Here is a 14968-nt window from a genome sequence, read left to right on the forward strand (position 1 = left end):
CATATTGAGCCTAACTTGCAGGCTCAGTGTTCCCAAACACGTCATTTCTGAAGTCTTGAAAATGAAAGTAGAAGAGCTATGAGTGACTCTTTGCACTTGTGCCCTTGTGGGCCACACTCATTCTGTTGTTTTTTACAATTATAAACCACCTCAACAGTCTCCCAGCTTCTCTTTGGCAGTTCAGAACTGTATTATACATATTGAGCCATTTATTTTTTTTTTTCCTTTCAGCAGTTTTATTCCGTGTTTTCCCAATTTTTCCTTATACAGGTTATTATAGATAAGTATACCTTAGTTTAACCAGACTCACTGAGCTGATTAACAGAGGGCTGGCCCGAAGGATTAGATTTATTTTACGTGGCTAAGAACCAGTTGGTTACCTAGCAACAGGACCTACACCTTGTTGTGGAATCCAAACCACATTATAGCGAGAAATGAATTTCTGTCTATAGTAATAAATTCCCCTAATTCTTCATTGGCCGGTTGGAGAATCGAACGTAGGGCCAGCAGAGTGCTAGCTGAGAACGGTACCCACCCGTCCAATGAGGAACTACGGTAACGCGCAAGTTGTGTGGTGGTTATTTTTTCTGACGGGAGTACAAACCTACACTCTCATAAATAGTTACCCGCACCAGGCATGTTTCGAGTTGTCTTGACTCAAACACAAAATCCTATCGCCTAAGCCTGTGGCCGTCACGACCTCATGTGGCCTACCTCTTCCGCTATTCTCTCAGCCATCAAAATACCTGGTTGTCTTTGAGTGTCTCCCTTTTTCTTTTCATGTGCCACGTTTGCAGCGTATTCCTATGATTTCCGTTGCATAGAATTACCTTTTTGTGCTTGTCCTCTTTGGTAGCCAAGTGATTGTGAGATTGCAGGGCGTGAGTGTCTACTTTTTCAATACAGGTAGCTTTAATGCACCAACTTTTACTCTGGGATGACTTCTCCTGTGTACATGCCATCCTTTTGCCCTTCCTTGATATACCCATGTAGATCTAGATCTGATCTACAAAATAGAAGGAGCTGTTTAGATCCGTCTGGAGATGGTTCACAGAAGCACATGTACGTGCATGGATGGTAGCTTGTAACTCTGGTACTTCCTTGTCATCAAGACTTTAGTTAGGTTGTGTCTGGGGTTACAGCAGCTGCAATTTTGGGTTCAGTATGATTGATGGGTTTGTATGAAAAAGTTTGATGTAATAAAAATAACTTTCATTTGACAGAATTTGAAGACTCTCTGGCAAGACTATTTGTCATTGGTATGTTCTGGTACTTGGGAACAGAGTACTACAGTCCATGAGATTGAGAGCCTACGCGTAGCCCCTTCTAGCAGATAATTAGCTTATTGCAAGAGGAATGCTTGTATGCAGTTTTTTCCCATTTTGTCTCTAAACGACTTGTGTGTTTTTTTGTGTTTTTGATTTGTGCAGTGTACAGTACTAATATTCTTTTAAGATTTTTTAGTTTCTCACCTTTTATTTATAATCTATCCTCTTTCAAAGTATATCGTTGTTTGTATCCATATTTATTTCCTTTGTTGTTCTCTTGAGTTGTAACATTTTGTTTGTTTCCCCTCCCCCCTTTTTTTGTGTTAATGGCATGTCATTTCAGGAACATCAGATAGGGAATGAATTTGAAAAAGGACCTACAGCTCCTTTGTCAGCCTATTATGAAGAGGTAAGTCTGAAAACGGAAACTGCCTCCCCACAGCTTCTAGGCATCGTTCAGACTAGACTGCGTTTACATTTCCTTTTTTTTTTTTTTTCCCAACAGTCAGACTGACAGTAACCACAAGGTCCTCTCTGTCAAAAATGACTGTATTTTTAAGATTTTGTCTACTCAGAATGCCTACATCTGATTGCTTATGTCACACGCAGTTCAGCTTGAAGCCATTCAGTAAAATTCCATTTTTCAACAGGTTTATACTCATTAGTAACACCATTGCTTCTCGAAATTGGTCAAAATTGAAATTGGACTGCTGTGATCAAGTTGGCAGGATGCTGCTTTTAAACATTTTTTTGTAGCACTGGAGATTACAGTAATTTAATTTCTGATTTCTGATGACCATTACATTAAGTTGCAGACAGGTGCTATTTACCTTGATTATGTTCCGTTTTATAGCTAGTTGTATTTTATGCAAGAAATATTTTGTTATCGATAGAAGATTAGTCAGAATTTAAGGTTTTTATTTTTTTGTTGGCTTTGGGCTTCTGAAAGATAAAATAAAAAAGTAACCTAAACTACTTTATCTTATATAAAATGAAACATTATTTTGGAAGGGGTACATTTTATTTATTTGAGTGGGGAAATTTAAAAGAATGCATTTTGATTCTTTTCTCTTGCTAATAACATTTCTAGCATGAAACAGCATGTTTTAAATGATTTTATTGAAAGATATTGAGCACTGGATACGTTTTAATAATTTTGTTTGGGAAGTTAGGTTTCTAGGACACTTAAACATGATGTCAGCTAGGAATTAATCTTTAGCTTTTGTACGTTAATGTCATATACCGTTGTCCAGAGGGGCTGTCCTATTATGATTTAATTGAAAATTTAAATTAGAAGTTTCTTAGGTAATTTAATAATGGAATGTACCATTTAAAGTTGCTGAGATTTTAAGAGCTTTATGACAAGGCTATGCTGTAGTGGGTTAGACTACCCATTACATTTGTTGCAATTAAAGTGTAATGCACAGTCATAGGATCGTAGACTACTCCTGTTGGAAATGACAAGAGGGATATGCAGTATTTTAGATTGCCCAGTTTTGTGTCCAACTTTTATATGCAGATCCCAGAAATAATATTTTTTAGTGCATTTTGAACCATTTTCCAATATACACTTGAAATACAGTGACTGTCAGAATTAGCATCCACTGTAAATTATTTTGAAATTAAGCTTAACATTACCATTAGATATTAAATGTCAAACTAGGTGCTTAAGGTTATACTAAGTGTTCTACTTATAACCGTTACTTGAATTAGACAAAATATAACGGGCATAAATTTGAGAAAATATAGAGAGAAAACACAGGATGATTATTGTAGGTGTCCAGTCTTAATTTGTGTGAGTGGATTTGTAGGCTATGGTTTTTCTCAGGTATATTGCAACCAAATTAATAATTTACTGCTAACTTTAATCAATGAAAGAGTGGCAGCTGATGCTAAGAATTTGGTACATGCCATAAATTTATTTGAAATGTGGTAATTATATAACTTGGAATGTTTTTTCTTGGCCAGTGTACTTTCTGGGTGTGATGGATACTTTCCATGACCAAATGTAAGAAAGTAGGATTATTTTTTTGTCACATAAAATAAACAAGGCAGGAGTGCTCGTATAATTTTTTTTGGATGCAGTACAATATCAGTGTTAGAGGAATATGGTACTCTAGATCACTGGATTAGCTTTCTACTCTGGAATGTTGAGAATTGACAGCTATGGTCTGACCCAAATTTGCTGAGCTAGGTGGCAGATTACAAACTTAGAAGTAACCGAACTTTGGCATGTGATTGAGCTTTTGCATGTTCTAAAATTTTTTCATGAGGATTTAAATTTTTTCCGTCCTAGTCACTGCCATATTGATAAGTTGAATCACATTTTTATATCCAGCATTTTGAAATGAACTTTTAAGTGCAAATTCATTCTAGATCAAAGTTTTATAAAAAGGAACCTTAGCTTAGCATGTCTTAGACAGTTTAGAGTATGGTTTATCTGATTGGATAAACATAAAAAACATCCGGATTATTGACATTTACAGGTAACAGATGGAAAATACAGGTAACTTTGATCAGGGTGTGACAGCTGTTGTTGCATTAGTGATACTGTCTTGATGTTTTTGAAAAGAAAGTACTGGTAAAATCAAATAAGATTATTTATATATAGTTATACAATAATCCATGTTATTTATTTTCATTTTACATTACTTTGAAATTAACTCAGTTCATGAGATTATCACTTCAACAGAGTTCTTGCCATTTTTCGTCCGCACACCAGATGATTTATTGATGTGCAGTTTTGCGGCTCTTTCCATATGTACTTGTTCATTGATAGCTTGTCGGTATGGTTGCGCCGTGTTTGCTATTCAAGTGTGGTTAGTTTTACAATTCCAGTCAGTTATTAGAAGAGAGCTCTTTACACTCCTAGGTTGTTGGTCCTTGAGATTTGCAATTTTCTGTAATGTTTTGATATTTTTTTCTAACATCCAAAATCTATCTTTATGGCATCTTTCCCATGGCAGACACATCCATTTATATGAAAAATTTAGTGGCACTTTTCTGGGCAAAGGAAACAATGTTGTGTGTATTAAGTGGATAGCAAGGAGGACACATCCTTCAAATGTGCCACTTTTTACTGCTGCTTGGTATACCTTGTGGCAGTGTCAATTTCATAAAAGCTTTGCAATAAATACTGTGCTAGTTTGCTCACTAATTTACAAATTTCAATCCAGTTTGGTCTGTGATAAGCTGAAGGTTTGACGTTGGGGGGGAGTTGTAATTTGTTTAACTCCGTATTCAAAGCAGGAAAATTTTTGATTTCTTTATTGTAATTTATGCATGCAGTCTCTGAAGGTGTTAAGAGTTAGGGTTATTACTTAAACACGTTTTCTGTGGAAAGAGGAATACGGAGATACGAAAGGTTAGGGTGAGGCTTGTAGATCGGCTGTGGTATATCAGTGTTGTGTCGTAGTTTTCCCCAAGAGCCCCGAAGAAAATGGGCCTTAGTTATTCTGACTATAGGATCTTCCCCTCTCTGCTGCCTACTTGAGATGCTGCTCGCTCGTCCGTGTTGCAGTCTGCCCTTCTCTGTTAACCTATTGTCATTACTGCTTATTTGCTTGTCGGAAATACAATCAACTGTGTGCTCTTTGTCAGGTTACTTCCCGTTTTGTTAATCCTGTTTTTGTAACCAGATTTCTTTGTCTGTCTCAGTCTGGTATTTCTAACTCTTTTGACATTTTCAGATATATTTCTCATACTTTATTTTATGAAAAGGCCATTAAGCTTTTATTTTTTTTTTTAGAAACTGAACAGTCAGTAAAATATTCAGCTCTTGGTAGTACAGTACTTCAGTGTCTTATTCCTAGGGATACCTTTGGCCTTTTTATGATCACACATAATGAATCAGGTGGTATTGAATATTCAGATTTTGTTAGCCAGAGTCAAAGCTTTGATCGTAAAACATTTTAATTTGTGCCTGCTGACTCCATAGATTTTTATAGAGGTTGTATGGCATTAAAGATGTATAGTAGTCATGTTGATCATTTTTTGTGCATTAACAACTTTTTTCTTTGGGTTTAATGATTTACTGGTAGGTTGATATTTTGTTAGTTTTTGGCTGCACCATTTCTAGGGTGCTGTAAATGAAGTGTGATTCAGCCAGCCATATCTTTGTGGTTATACAGTACTGACTTGATAAAAGCTTTTGACATTTTTGTATACAATCTGGGATAATGTATAAGTGGATTCATTTTTGATATTCGGTCGTGAAGGGAAGACATTAATTCATACTTACCATGAAAGGTGTTAGCTTTTTAGGAAGTACAGTATGTGCCATACAAACTGCAGAGATTGGAAAATAACCTCAATAATTGTCATGGAGTTGGAAGGTTTACTGGTTTATTCAGTTGACTCTTAACTAGATCTCTTGTAGGGTTTAATATCATTATCAGAATACTAAATGGTATTGCTAAACTTTCATGTAAGTTTGAAAATGTGTTTATGAATTGCAGTGAAAAGAACAGTTTTGTTTTGCTGAAGATGTATAACTATTGGATTACATTTTGTCTTGAAATTCTTGCATTACAATATAATTCAAAGGGCCCAGTGTATTGGCATATGTACGGTAATTTTTGTTCAGTGATTTAGCTCAAAAGAAACTTTTTACGAATAGTGGTGTATGAAAGTAAATATTGTCAGTGTTTTTTTTCTTGGCACTGTGTTTCATGATGATGAATAATGTTATACATTTATAGTGCAGTATTTTTTTGCAAGTTGCAGACTTTTGCCAATGTGAATATCCTTTCATGCCAATAAGAAGGGCTCCTATGTATATATATATATACATAAGCCATTGATTCTTCTGTGATTTTTTTTTTTTCTCTTAAAAATTATTTTGGTGCTTTCTTGATATTTCTAACTTTCAACAGCTGACTGATGTCCCATGTCTTAGTGCTGTTTCAGTCCTGTTTTAGTTACCCGATTGGTACAATAGAACTGCCTCTGAGAACATGGCCAGTGGACAGAGCTTGTTCTTTGCTTGCCATTCTTAGAACATTGTTGTAAAGAGTATTAAGCTTGTGGACAGTATGATTTATAAAACATTACTTCTTGATATCGGCAAGCTGTAACTGTTTTGAATGCTAAAGGCGTCTTCCATTTACCGTATGTTCGTACGTTTCACTTGACTTGGACTTTGAATGGTATGCAGAAGATTTTAATTCAAATCTGGTCATGTACTTAGACCAGTTACCTGATTGGTGAATTGAAACAGTCTTTAATCTTCCAATCACACTTTTCTCTTTTCCAGTCAGCAGAAGAGGTACCTTCATTATTGCATGTCGTACCTTTCCCCTGCAACGTGCTAATATTTTTTCTGTCGAGACTTCTGTGCAGAATTTTCATTGCCATGTTTACAAAGACTCGGGCATTGTTGTTTGTTTTTTTGGGAATAGAGTCTGGAGGACAACAATGAGAATTTTGCATCTGTAACCCTCTGATAATTATTTATTTTCACCTTGTGTCTTTTAGGTAAAATTCTATTAATTTAAAGTGTGTTCACACATTTAAAGTCATGCCTCAGTGGCTTGGAGTGGAAATTTCACATGTTAATAATGAGTTGAAAAAATTAAAAATATTATAGTTTAAGCACTGGTTACTAAGTGCATTGTTTAGAGTAGTAAAATTGGAAGTGTTATAGGTAGTTTATTTGTTAATTTAAAAACATTTACTACCCCAGGTTGGAGGAACCACTTTACTGCCAAGTATTAAGAGTTAGTTTTTTTGCTGATTTTGAGGTCTTTAGTGTTCAGTGATGTAAATTTCTAATTTTTGTACCAATAAAATTTGGAATAGGTAATATTCCTCTTGTTAATTAATGATGATCATTTCATTTAGCATCTTGTTAACAGTGTTTTGTTGCTTTTAGAAACCTCAAGTAGTGCAAATGCTGAGTAACAGTATTGGCAAATAACTGTGTTGCACTTCTTTGTGTAACTGCAAAACTGTGGCTTGTAAAACTGTTAGAATCCTTTCAGTTATTGAGCAGTTTGTGTCATAACAGATCTCTCTTGAATTGGCAAATAGGTTGAATTTTAAGGGAGCTTATTATAATTGTCAAAGGTCACTAGTAAGTAAATAAGGAACCCTTTGAAATAAGTAGCATTGGTTTGGCAAGATTCCACATTGGCATAACACCTGATCAACATGAAAATCATTAAAGTGTATTACTATCACAGTCATGTTGTGGTGTGTGATGTGCGCTTAGTTTTTGTAAGTGTTGATATAAATAATTAACAGGTTCACCGAGTTAGGACGCTAAATCAAAAGTATATATCACTAAACTGTAGAACACTCACTAGAACTAGCGAAAGCATGTTTCATAAACGATATTCAATAATTCATTACTTAAATTTCAAAGTAATACTGAATTTCTTTTCCATGCCATTCCCGAGACTTGGCTGTGATAGATGTGTGAAGCCCAAGAGTCAAAAATGTTACATGAAATCATTGATGTATATCTTATGAGTAATCATCAGTAGAAAATGGTTTCTTAATCTTTTGAAGGCAGTAATAATAGAATCTCTCTCTATGATTTACCCAAGTGTAGTGAGAAAGTGCTTTATCAGAGGGCATTTGTGCTATCTTTTTACTAAATAAGAATTGTGAAGTGAAACTTTGATGTGCCTTTGTGTAAATGTAATAAAGTCAGTGAATCTTGGATTTGGTGCCTTTAGTGTACTACATGAGAGTTCTGAGGACGGATGATATTCTCATACTAACACTTTTCCTAGATTAAAGCACAAGCAATGTTTCCCTTTTTAAAACAATGTCTCGAAGTCTTTTTCTCTGCCGTGTATCGTTTTTATTTGTCCATCCCATCCTTTTCCTGCCACTGGAGATTTACTGATATTAAGCATGAGGATTCTTCGGTCTTTTATGCTTCTTTTGATTATATTACACAGTGATGTTTCTTTATATAAATAGGAATGTGTTCTGTTTCACTTGATTTTTTTTTTTTTTTTTTTTTTTTCTCTCTCTATCTTAGGCGAGGATTGGGAATATCAATTCCAATGCTTAGATTTGATGATTTTTGCAGTAACGTAGCCTTTCTGATGAATTATCTCACTCTGTTCAGTTAGCCACAGCCGCATGTTTCGAAAACACATCCTTTGCCATTGAACTGGGCTTTTTTTTTTTTTTTCCCTTAATAAAAGTGCAGTCAAGAAGTCAAGCATGAGAGTAGCTCGAACTGCACTAGCTTTGTCCAAGCTTCAATATGTCCTCTGCACCTTTAGTTTAGGCCAACACTAGCGATGAATCAGGGTGTTAGTACGTGCGTATGATATGTGGTTCACACACACACACGTCACGGTAGTGTATTTTCATTTTTGCATTGCGACCACTTGTGAATTTTACTTAGTGCTGCCTTGTGTGCTGATGTTTGTGTGTTGTCGTTCTAGTCGGACGCTTTGAGTTGGAGATGCCGAGCGATAGAGACAATTAAAGAACTCTTGTAGTGAATGAGACATTCCCACTGGATGCGAGATTTATATGCATGTTCTATAGAGACTGAAACTAACTTTTGAGCAGTTGAAACAAATCCTAGTGATCACCTATGGTAACCTGAAGGATTAGGGATTGAATTGAAGTAAAGTTTTGAAACCATGTTGCATTAGCCTTAGACAGTAATGTTAGATTTGGTTGGTACTATCTTTTGCTAACCTGTTGACACGAAGGTCTTCTAGTTCCCTTATAGTCTCTGTCATGAGTAAGAAAGAAATTTAAGCAAGATCATCACGCTAAGCATTATTTGTCATATATTTTGAATATATGATGATTTTAACAAGTGTAGGCATGCTTTCTCTTGATTGATTCATTGCAGCATTTTGTTGTGTGTATTCTCCTTGAGACAAAATGCAATGAGAATGAGTAAATCATTTTTCCGTGGGGTAGTAATTTTTTTCTGATATGAATTGACATTAACATATTTTGCTCAGCTATAGTTTAAAATTTTTTATTCATTTCAGTTATCTAATCTGCTTTGTCATGTTAAATTTTATGCCTAGAAATTAGTCATGAGTATGTATTGATTATTCTTGAATTTTCTGATTAGAAAACATCTTCAAAAATCATTCCTAAACTTCTCAGATATATATGAATTGGTGTGTGACAGCTGTATATAGCTGTTGAAGGCTCAAGTAAGGTAACAAGTTGTGAAATAAAGTACTGTGTAAGATTCTTGAAGATGAAGTAAAAGCAGTTCAAAATTATGACAATGTACTTTGAATTCATTTAGTCATTTTATCAGTCTTAAAATTTTATCAAACAATAATTAATGCACAACACGCATACAGTAATAAGTAAGGTACAGGTCAGTTTCGCAACAGTCACATTAATCAAGAAATCTATGACGGGGAGAACACAAAAATCTTTGTCTAAATCAAATATCATAAGTTAATCTCTTCATGAAATAAGTAGTGATGAAAATTTGTTCAAAACAGGGAATGAATGCCCTTGTTTGTAACTTGCTTTTCTAAGATACTTAAAGGTATAAGGTGCTTTAAAAAATTAATTTTGAACATTCCCATTGCATTTTGTTTCTCCAAGGAGGTGGTTTTATTTTGGGATTTCATTTATTTTCTTTTGAACTTCAGCAGTTGACTTCTTGTTACGTATGGGACCTTTTGCACAATTCTTTAATAAATATAACTTTTCCTAACTTTAGTATTTTCTTAAATTATTTATTCCTTTAAATCGTTCACATTTGTTATATGATTGGAAACTGTAACTTCTTTTTAGATATTTGTTGTTTTTTTGGCATAGTTTGTGTTTTACTTAAGCTTACCATGGCTCAGGCATTTGTTAAATGTTGACATTCATGACAAATCAATTTTCATAGTTTTGTAGCCTTAAGAAAAAGTCATTTTTCGATTGGATTTCATCTCTTATGATTTTTTGACAACTTCAAATGATAATTTGAAGACAAATTCCCTTCTTGTACAGTTAAGACCTTTGTAGAATAGTCCCTGATTTTTTGCAGTTTAGCTATTTGATTGCAAAGAAATTGCATTCACTTCATAAAAACACTTGCGACAGAACGTGAAGATTCTGCGTGTGATGCTCTGAGTCATTTTCCTTTCAGAATACTTCCAGCAAACTAGAACTTGCTCTGGATGAGGATTCCATCTTTTACAAACTAGGAAGTTCAGGACTCATATCGTTTTCGGACTTCATTTTCCTGCTCACTGTGCTTTCAAGTAAGTGCTGGAGGTGTACGTTGTTCGTCACTAAAATGGTCTTTGGCAGAGATGGGTATGCGACTGTATTATGGAGTATGAGTCTTGCATTGCAATAGCATGGGCTGGGTTCAGCAGATGAGGTTAATTCCATTTTTTTTTTATGGAGTGTATGGCCTCCCCTGGCCCCAGTGTCATATCATATGACCCAAATTTCATGCATTAATTCATGCTATAGACAACAGGTTAAATTTCTTAGCTTCAGTAAGACAGGTCCATATAATGAATAAGTGTTTTGAGAAAACAGATATGTTAGTCTGAAGTTTTACATTATAAATTTAGGAGTTTTTGAAATAGCAGAGAGTACAGGCCATCTTGCTCCCTGTCTGTTTATTCGTCATACCTTTTGGTCATTTGCATATACTGTATTAGGTTATTTTCAGTTCAGCTGTGTCTTTTAAGCATAATATAAGTCCTATCTGCTACTCATTTTGAGTGTGAATTGTACATTTGTTATGAGAGATAAGGACTGAAAACCGTCTCTATTTCAGCGTCTCGGAGACACTTTGAAATCGCCTTCCGAATGTTCGATCTCAACGGTGACGGGGATGTCGACTACGAAGAGTTTGATAAAGTCGCAACTTTGATTCGTAACCAGACCAGCATTGGCGCACGTCACAGAGACCACGCCAATACTGGTAACACTTTCAAAGTAAGCTGAAGTGTTTTCAACAGGATGAGATTGACAACGATGATAATTTTTGGTTTTCCCTAAAAATTTGGCATTTTCAGTTTTTTGCCTATTTGCCCATTCTCTCTCATGCACTAAGTATTGTCAGACATAGTTTCATATCTGCATTTTATCTTTAAATTATAGAAAATACTAGGTGCTAGCCACACCTCTTTCTTAGAACCGTATATAGATTTTTTAGTTCTTTCATAACATGTTATCTATTTTTCATATATTTGTTACGATTAGACAGCTTTTTCCTCACAACCTTCACAAGGGCAGTTGAAATCTATGTAAGTTTTGGAAAGCTCAAGATATATAAAATATATAGCTATATATCTTATACAGTATTTATTTGAATAATAAATATATAAATACAGTACCAGTTACTTTAACTTGATTGTCTAGTTCAAGTTCTTAGTCATAATAGTGATCACATTTACCAAATTAATTTTTCATTCTTTGTCATAAAATAATTTTGAAAATATTTTACAATACAAGGATCAGCTTAGATTTATACATAAATTTGACTAAGTCAAATCAGGTAACAGTTTTTTATGTTTGTCAGACTTCTGATCTGTTTCGTTAAAAATCGGTGTTGTGTTGTAAAGTTTTCTAATAATTATTTTTTCTGAACAGGGTGTAAATTCTGCTCTTAGTACGTATTTCTTTGGTTTTAATTTGAAAGAGAAGCTTACAATCGAAAAGTTTTTGGACTTCCAGCAGCAACTTCAGCAAGAAATTCTCAGCCTGGAGGTAAGAAAAATACTCTTACTGGTAAACAGTAGAATATACTATCAGAGATATCAAAATCTTAGTTGAAGTAGGAATTAAATTTCCTTTTCCAAGTGGTAAAATCATGTTGGGAATTGGTATTTTTTAATTTATTTTTATCAGGTGAGAATTGATTGACAGTTATCAAAATCCTTGTTAGCACAGTGGCCTGGTAAAACTGTTTATAATTATGTAGTGACAATAATCTCAAGGAGAATGGGATAGTTCCCTTTGTACTCACTTGTCTTCATGATACTATATAATATTTAGTTACCATCCATGCCAGTGAACTAGCTCTGTAAGAGATAACTCTTGCTCAGTAGCTTTCAAAACAAAATTGTAAAGTACTATCCAGTCAAGCTCTATTTTTCAGTTATATAGTTTAGCTAAATAATAAATATATAAGCTATTGTTTATCATCTTAAGCATTTTATATCCTCTTTTCTCTTTGTGGGGTTAGAAATCTCACATGCTGTGAAATTTGATAAGGAAAACTAGTTAGTATCTTCAGTGTTGTCAGAGGTATAGCTAAAACTATTTTTGAAATAATTAAAATAATATTAATGAAAGTTTACTGAATTTATGTTGGGGATTCTTTATTGCATATTGTAATAATAAGCAGTTTTAAGTTCCTTTGTGACTGTACTTGTTCTGATTAACTTTTTGTGTTCATTGAAGGTTAAGTACTGGTATACGATAGCTGTAAAAGCATTTTCTTACTGAGTTGTAAATATAACTTGATAGGAGACCACTTAAAAGTACAGTTGGAAACTTTTTTTTATATAGACTTAAATGTTTGCGTCGTTATTTTATTCCTGTATTTATAAGATTACATGTAAGCATTTGAACCTTGTAAGCCTACACAGTCACAGTGTTGGTCTGTCTAGCATTGATTATATGCCGAAATGTGTGTAGAATATTGTAGAATGTTAATCTTTCTGGTACTGGGTCGTAAACGGTGCCTGACTTCTCATCTACTTTCAGTTCCGTCGCAAGGGCCCTGACGAAAACGGCTTGATTCACGAATCCGAGTTTGCCGAACTGCTTTTAGCTTATGGAGGTTATCCAACCAACAAGAAAGCAAAAATGTTGAAGAGAGTGAAAAAGGCCTTTAAGGTAAGTCAAGGGATGAAGGTGTGGTTGTTTTGTGTATGCTTTAATCTACTTCTAGCTTTTACTATAGGTTTGAAGGCTTGAAACAACCTGTTAATTATGAAGTAGGCTTAAGTAATTGTATTATCAAGGGCGTAAAGTAGATATTACAGCAAATTGTCCCAGTCATTTTAGCTCCAACAATAGTCTGTGAAATAATGTCTCATCACTGATGATTACTGAACTTGCTTTATATTTATGAAGGTTTTTTTGTCCTGCTCATGAATTCTGTTCTGATTTTTTCTTTTATTGGAATATCATTTAGTTTTGGCTTTAAGAAATAATTATGTGGTAAATACTGTACTTATTTAGGCAGAGTGCAACATCTGTGTGCTCAAGAACCACTTCAGTACAATTTGTAAATGATCAGTTTGTTGAAACCTCACAGTAAATAGTATCAGTCCCATGAAGTCTGTAAAGGATAAGAGATACATATTAATTCAACACTACACAAGAAATAAAGTTGTCTCAAAATTGGTAAGGCCTACTTAACTGGCTAGTTAATTAAGACTAGAGTTAGCTGGCATTCCCTTTTTACAACCAGAATTCCCTCTGTGCAGGAATAATTTGCGAGTTAGAGCTAGGAAAGGTAACTTTTCTAGAAAAACTTAAAACAGAAGAATGTATAATCTTCAATGGGGTTTACTCCTGGGTTTTTAGGGCAATTTGCCTAATGAGAAACAATATAATCTTTAAGGATGTGGGATTTTTCTCAGCTTGATGCATTTATTTTGTTGGTAAATTGTTGAGTTTTGATGTGTCCTTGGTGGAAAATTATGCCAATATTGTATCTTGTATCTTTACATAATTAGGGAGATGCTTCCATTGGCATCAGTCGAGATGATTACCTCAAGTTCTTCCATTTCCTGAACAACATCAATGATGTGGACACGGCACTGACGTTCTATCACATTGCTGGAGCTTCAATTGACCCAGGTGAGGAGTCGGTGGAGTGGAAGTGTTAACACAGGCAGTCCCCGGTTAACAGCGGGCTTGGTTAACGGTGATCCGGTTTTATGGGGCATGTGTAGCGACGAAAATCGCTGATTTCCGCTTATCGGCACCGATAATTGGGTATTGGCGCCAGTACATACCTAACAGAGGCGCTGATAACCAAAAATTGGCACTTTTCGGCGCCGATAAGCCTGAAAATCGCTGAAAAAGCGCCGGAAATCGCCGATTTTCGGTTATCATCACACCCCCAGAATGGAACCCCCGCTGATAACCGAGGACTGCCTGTAGTTGTGAATTTCTAGGATGGAGCAGAGTACAGGTTTAGCAGTTGTATTAACATGTATCTCATTATGCATATCATAGCATATTGCATAATTTAATAGCAATAATCGTGTTGATATGAAATTTTATTGACGTTTATAATGCCATAAAGTGTCTTATTAGCCATGCCAATGCCATACAGCATTTTGTTTTTATGTAACCAGAAGCCTTAGTACTACATCAAAACCAAAAAACTTTCATTTACCTTAAAAATATAGTTTTGAAATTTAAGATTTTAATATTAGTGCAAGAATGGGTTTCTTTAAAAGGGCCCACATTAGCATAAGATACCTTAAGAACTGTTTTCATATCGATATCCCTATTGTTTAATGCTATTAGATCAAAACTCTTAATTTGAGAATACCTCTGTATCTTAATTTCCCATCCATGAGGTAAGATTTTGAGACTACCTCTGTATCTTAATCTCCCATCCATGAGGTAAGATTTTGAGACTACCTCTGTATCTTAATCTCCCATCCATGAGGTAAGATTTTGAGACTACTTCTGTATCTTAATCTCCCATCCATGAGGTTAATGTAAAAAATTTATGAACATTAAAAGGGCAGATACACCTGGCAACATTAGAA

The 14968-nt window shown here is 34.7% G+C and overlaps 1 protein-coding gene across 4 annotated transcripts in view; it reads left to right on the forward strand.

The window, feature by feature from the left end:
• Window positions 1-14968, forward strand: part of MICU1 (Mitochondrial calcium uptake 1) — a 44877-nt gene that overhangs the window by 22592 nt on the left and 7317 nt on the right. For 2 of the 4 annotated variants that reach the window (XM_067108366.1, XM_067108365.1), the window contains exons 7-12: window positions 1612-1677; window positions 10357-10471; window positions 11002-11162; window positions 11820-11936; window positions 12939-13070; window positions 13919-14042. In XM_067108366.1, the coding sequence (XP_066964467.1) occupies window positions 1612-1677; window positions 10357-10471; window positions 11002-11162; window positions 11820-11936; window positions 12939-13070; window positions 13919-14042 (715 nt within the window). The remainder of the gene's footprint in view (window positions 1-1611; window positions 1678-10356; window positions 10472-11001; window positions 11163-11819; window positions 11937-12938; window positions 13071-13918; window positions 14043-14968) is intronic. The other 2 variants (XM_067108368.1, XM_067108367.1) reach the window with 1 other exon arrangement.

This window comes from Macrobrachium rosenbergii, chromosome 9 (genome assembly GCF_040412425.1).
Source record: "Macrobrachium rosenbergii isolate ZJJX-2024 chromosome 9, ASM4041242v1, whole genome shotgun sequence".
In the NCBI taxonomy this organism is placed as follows: Eukaryota; Metazoa; Arthropoda; class Malacostraca; order Decapoda; family Palaemonidae; genus Macrobrachium; species Macrobrachium rosenbergii.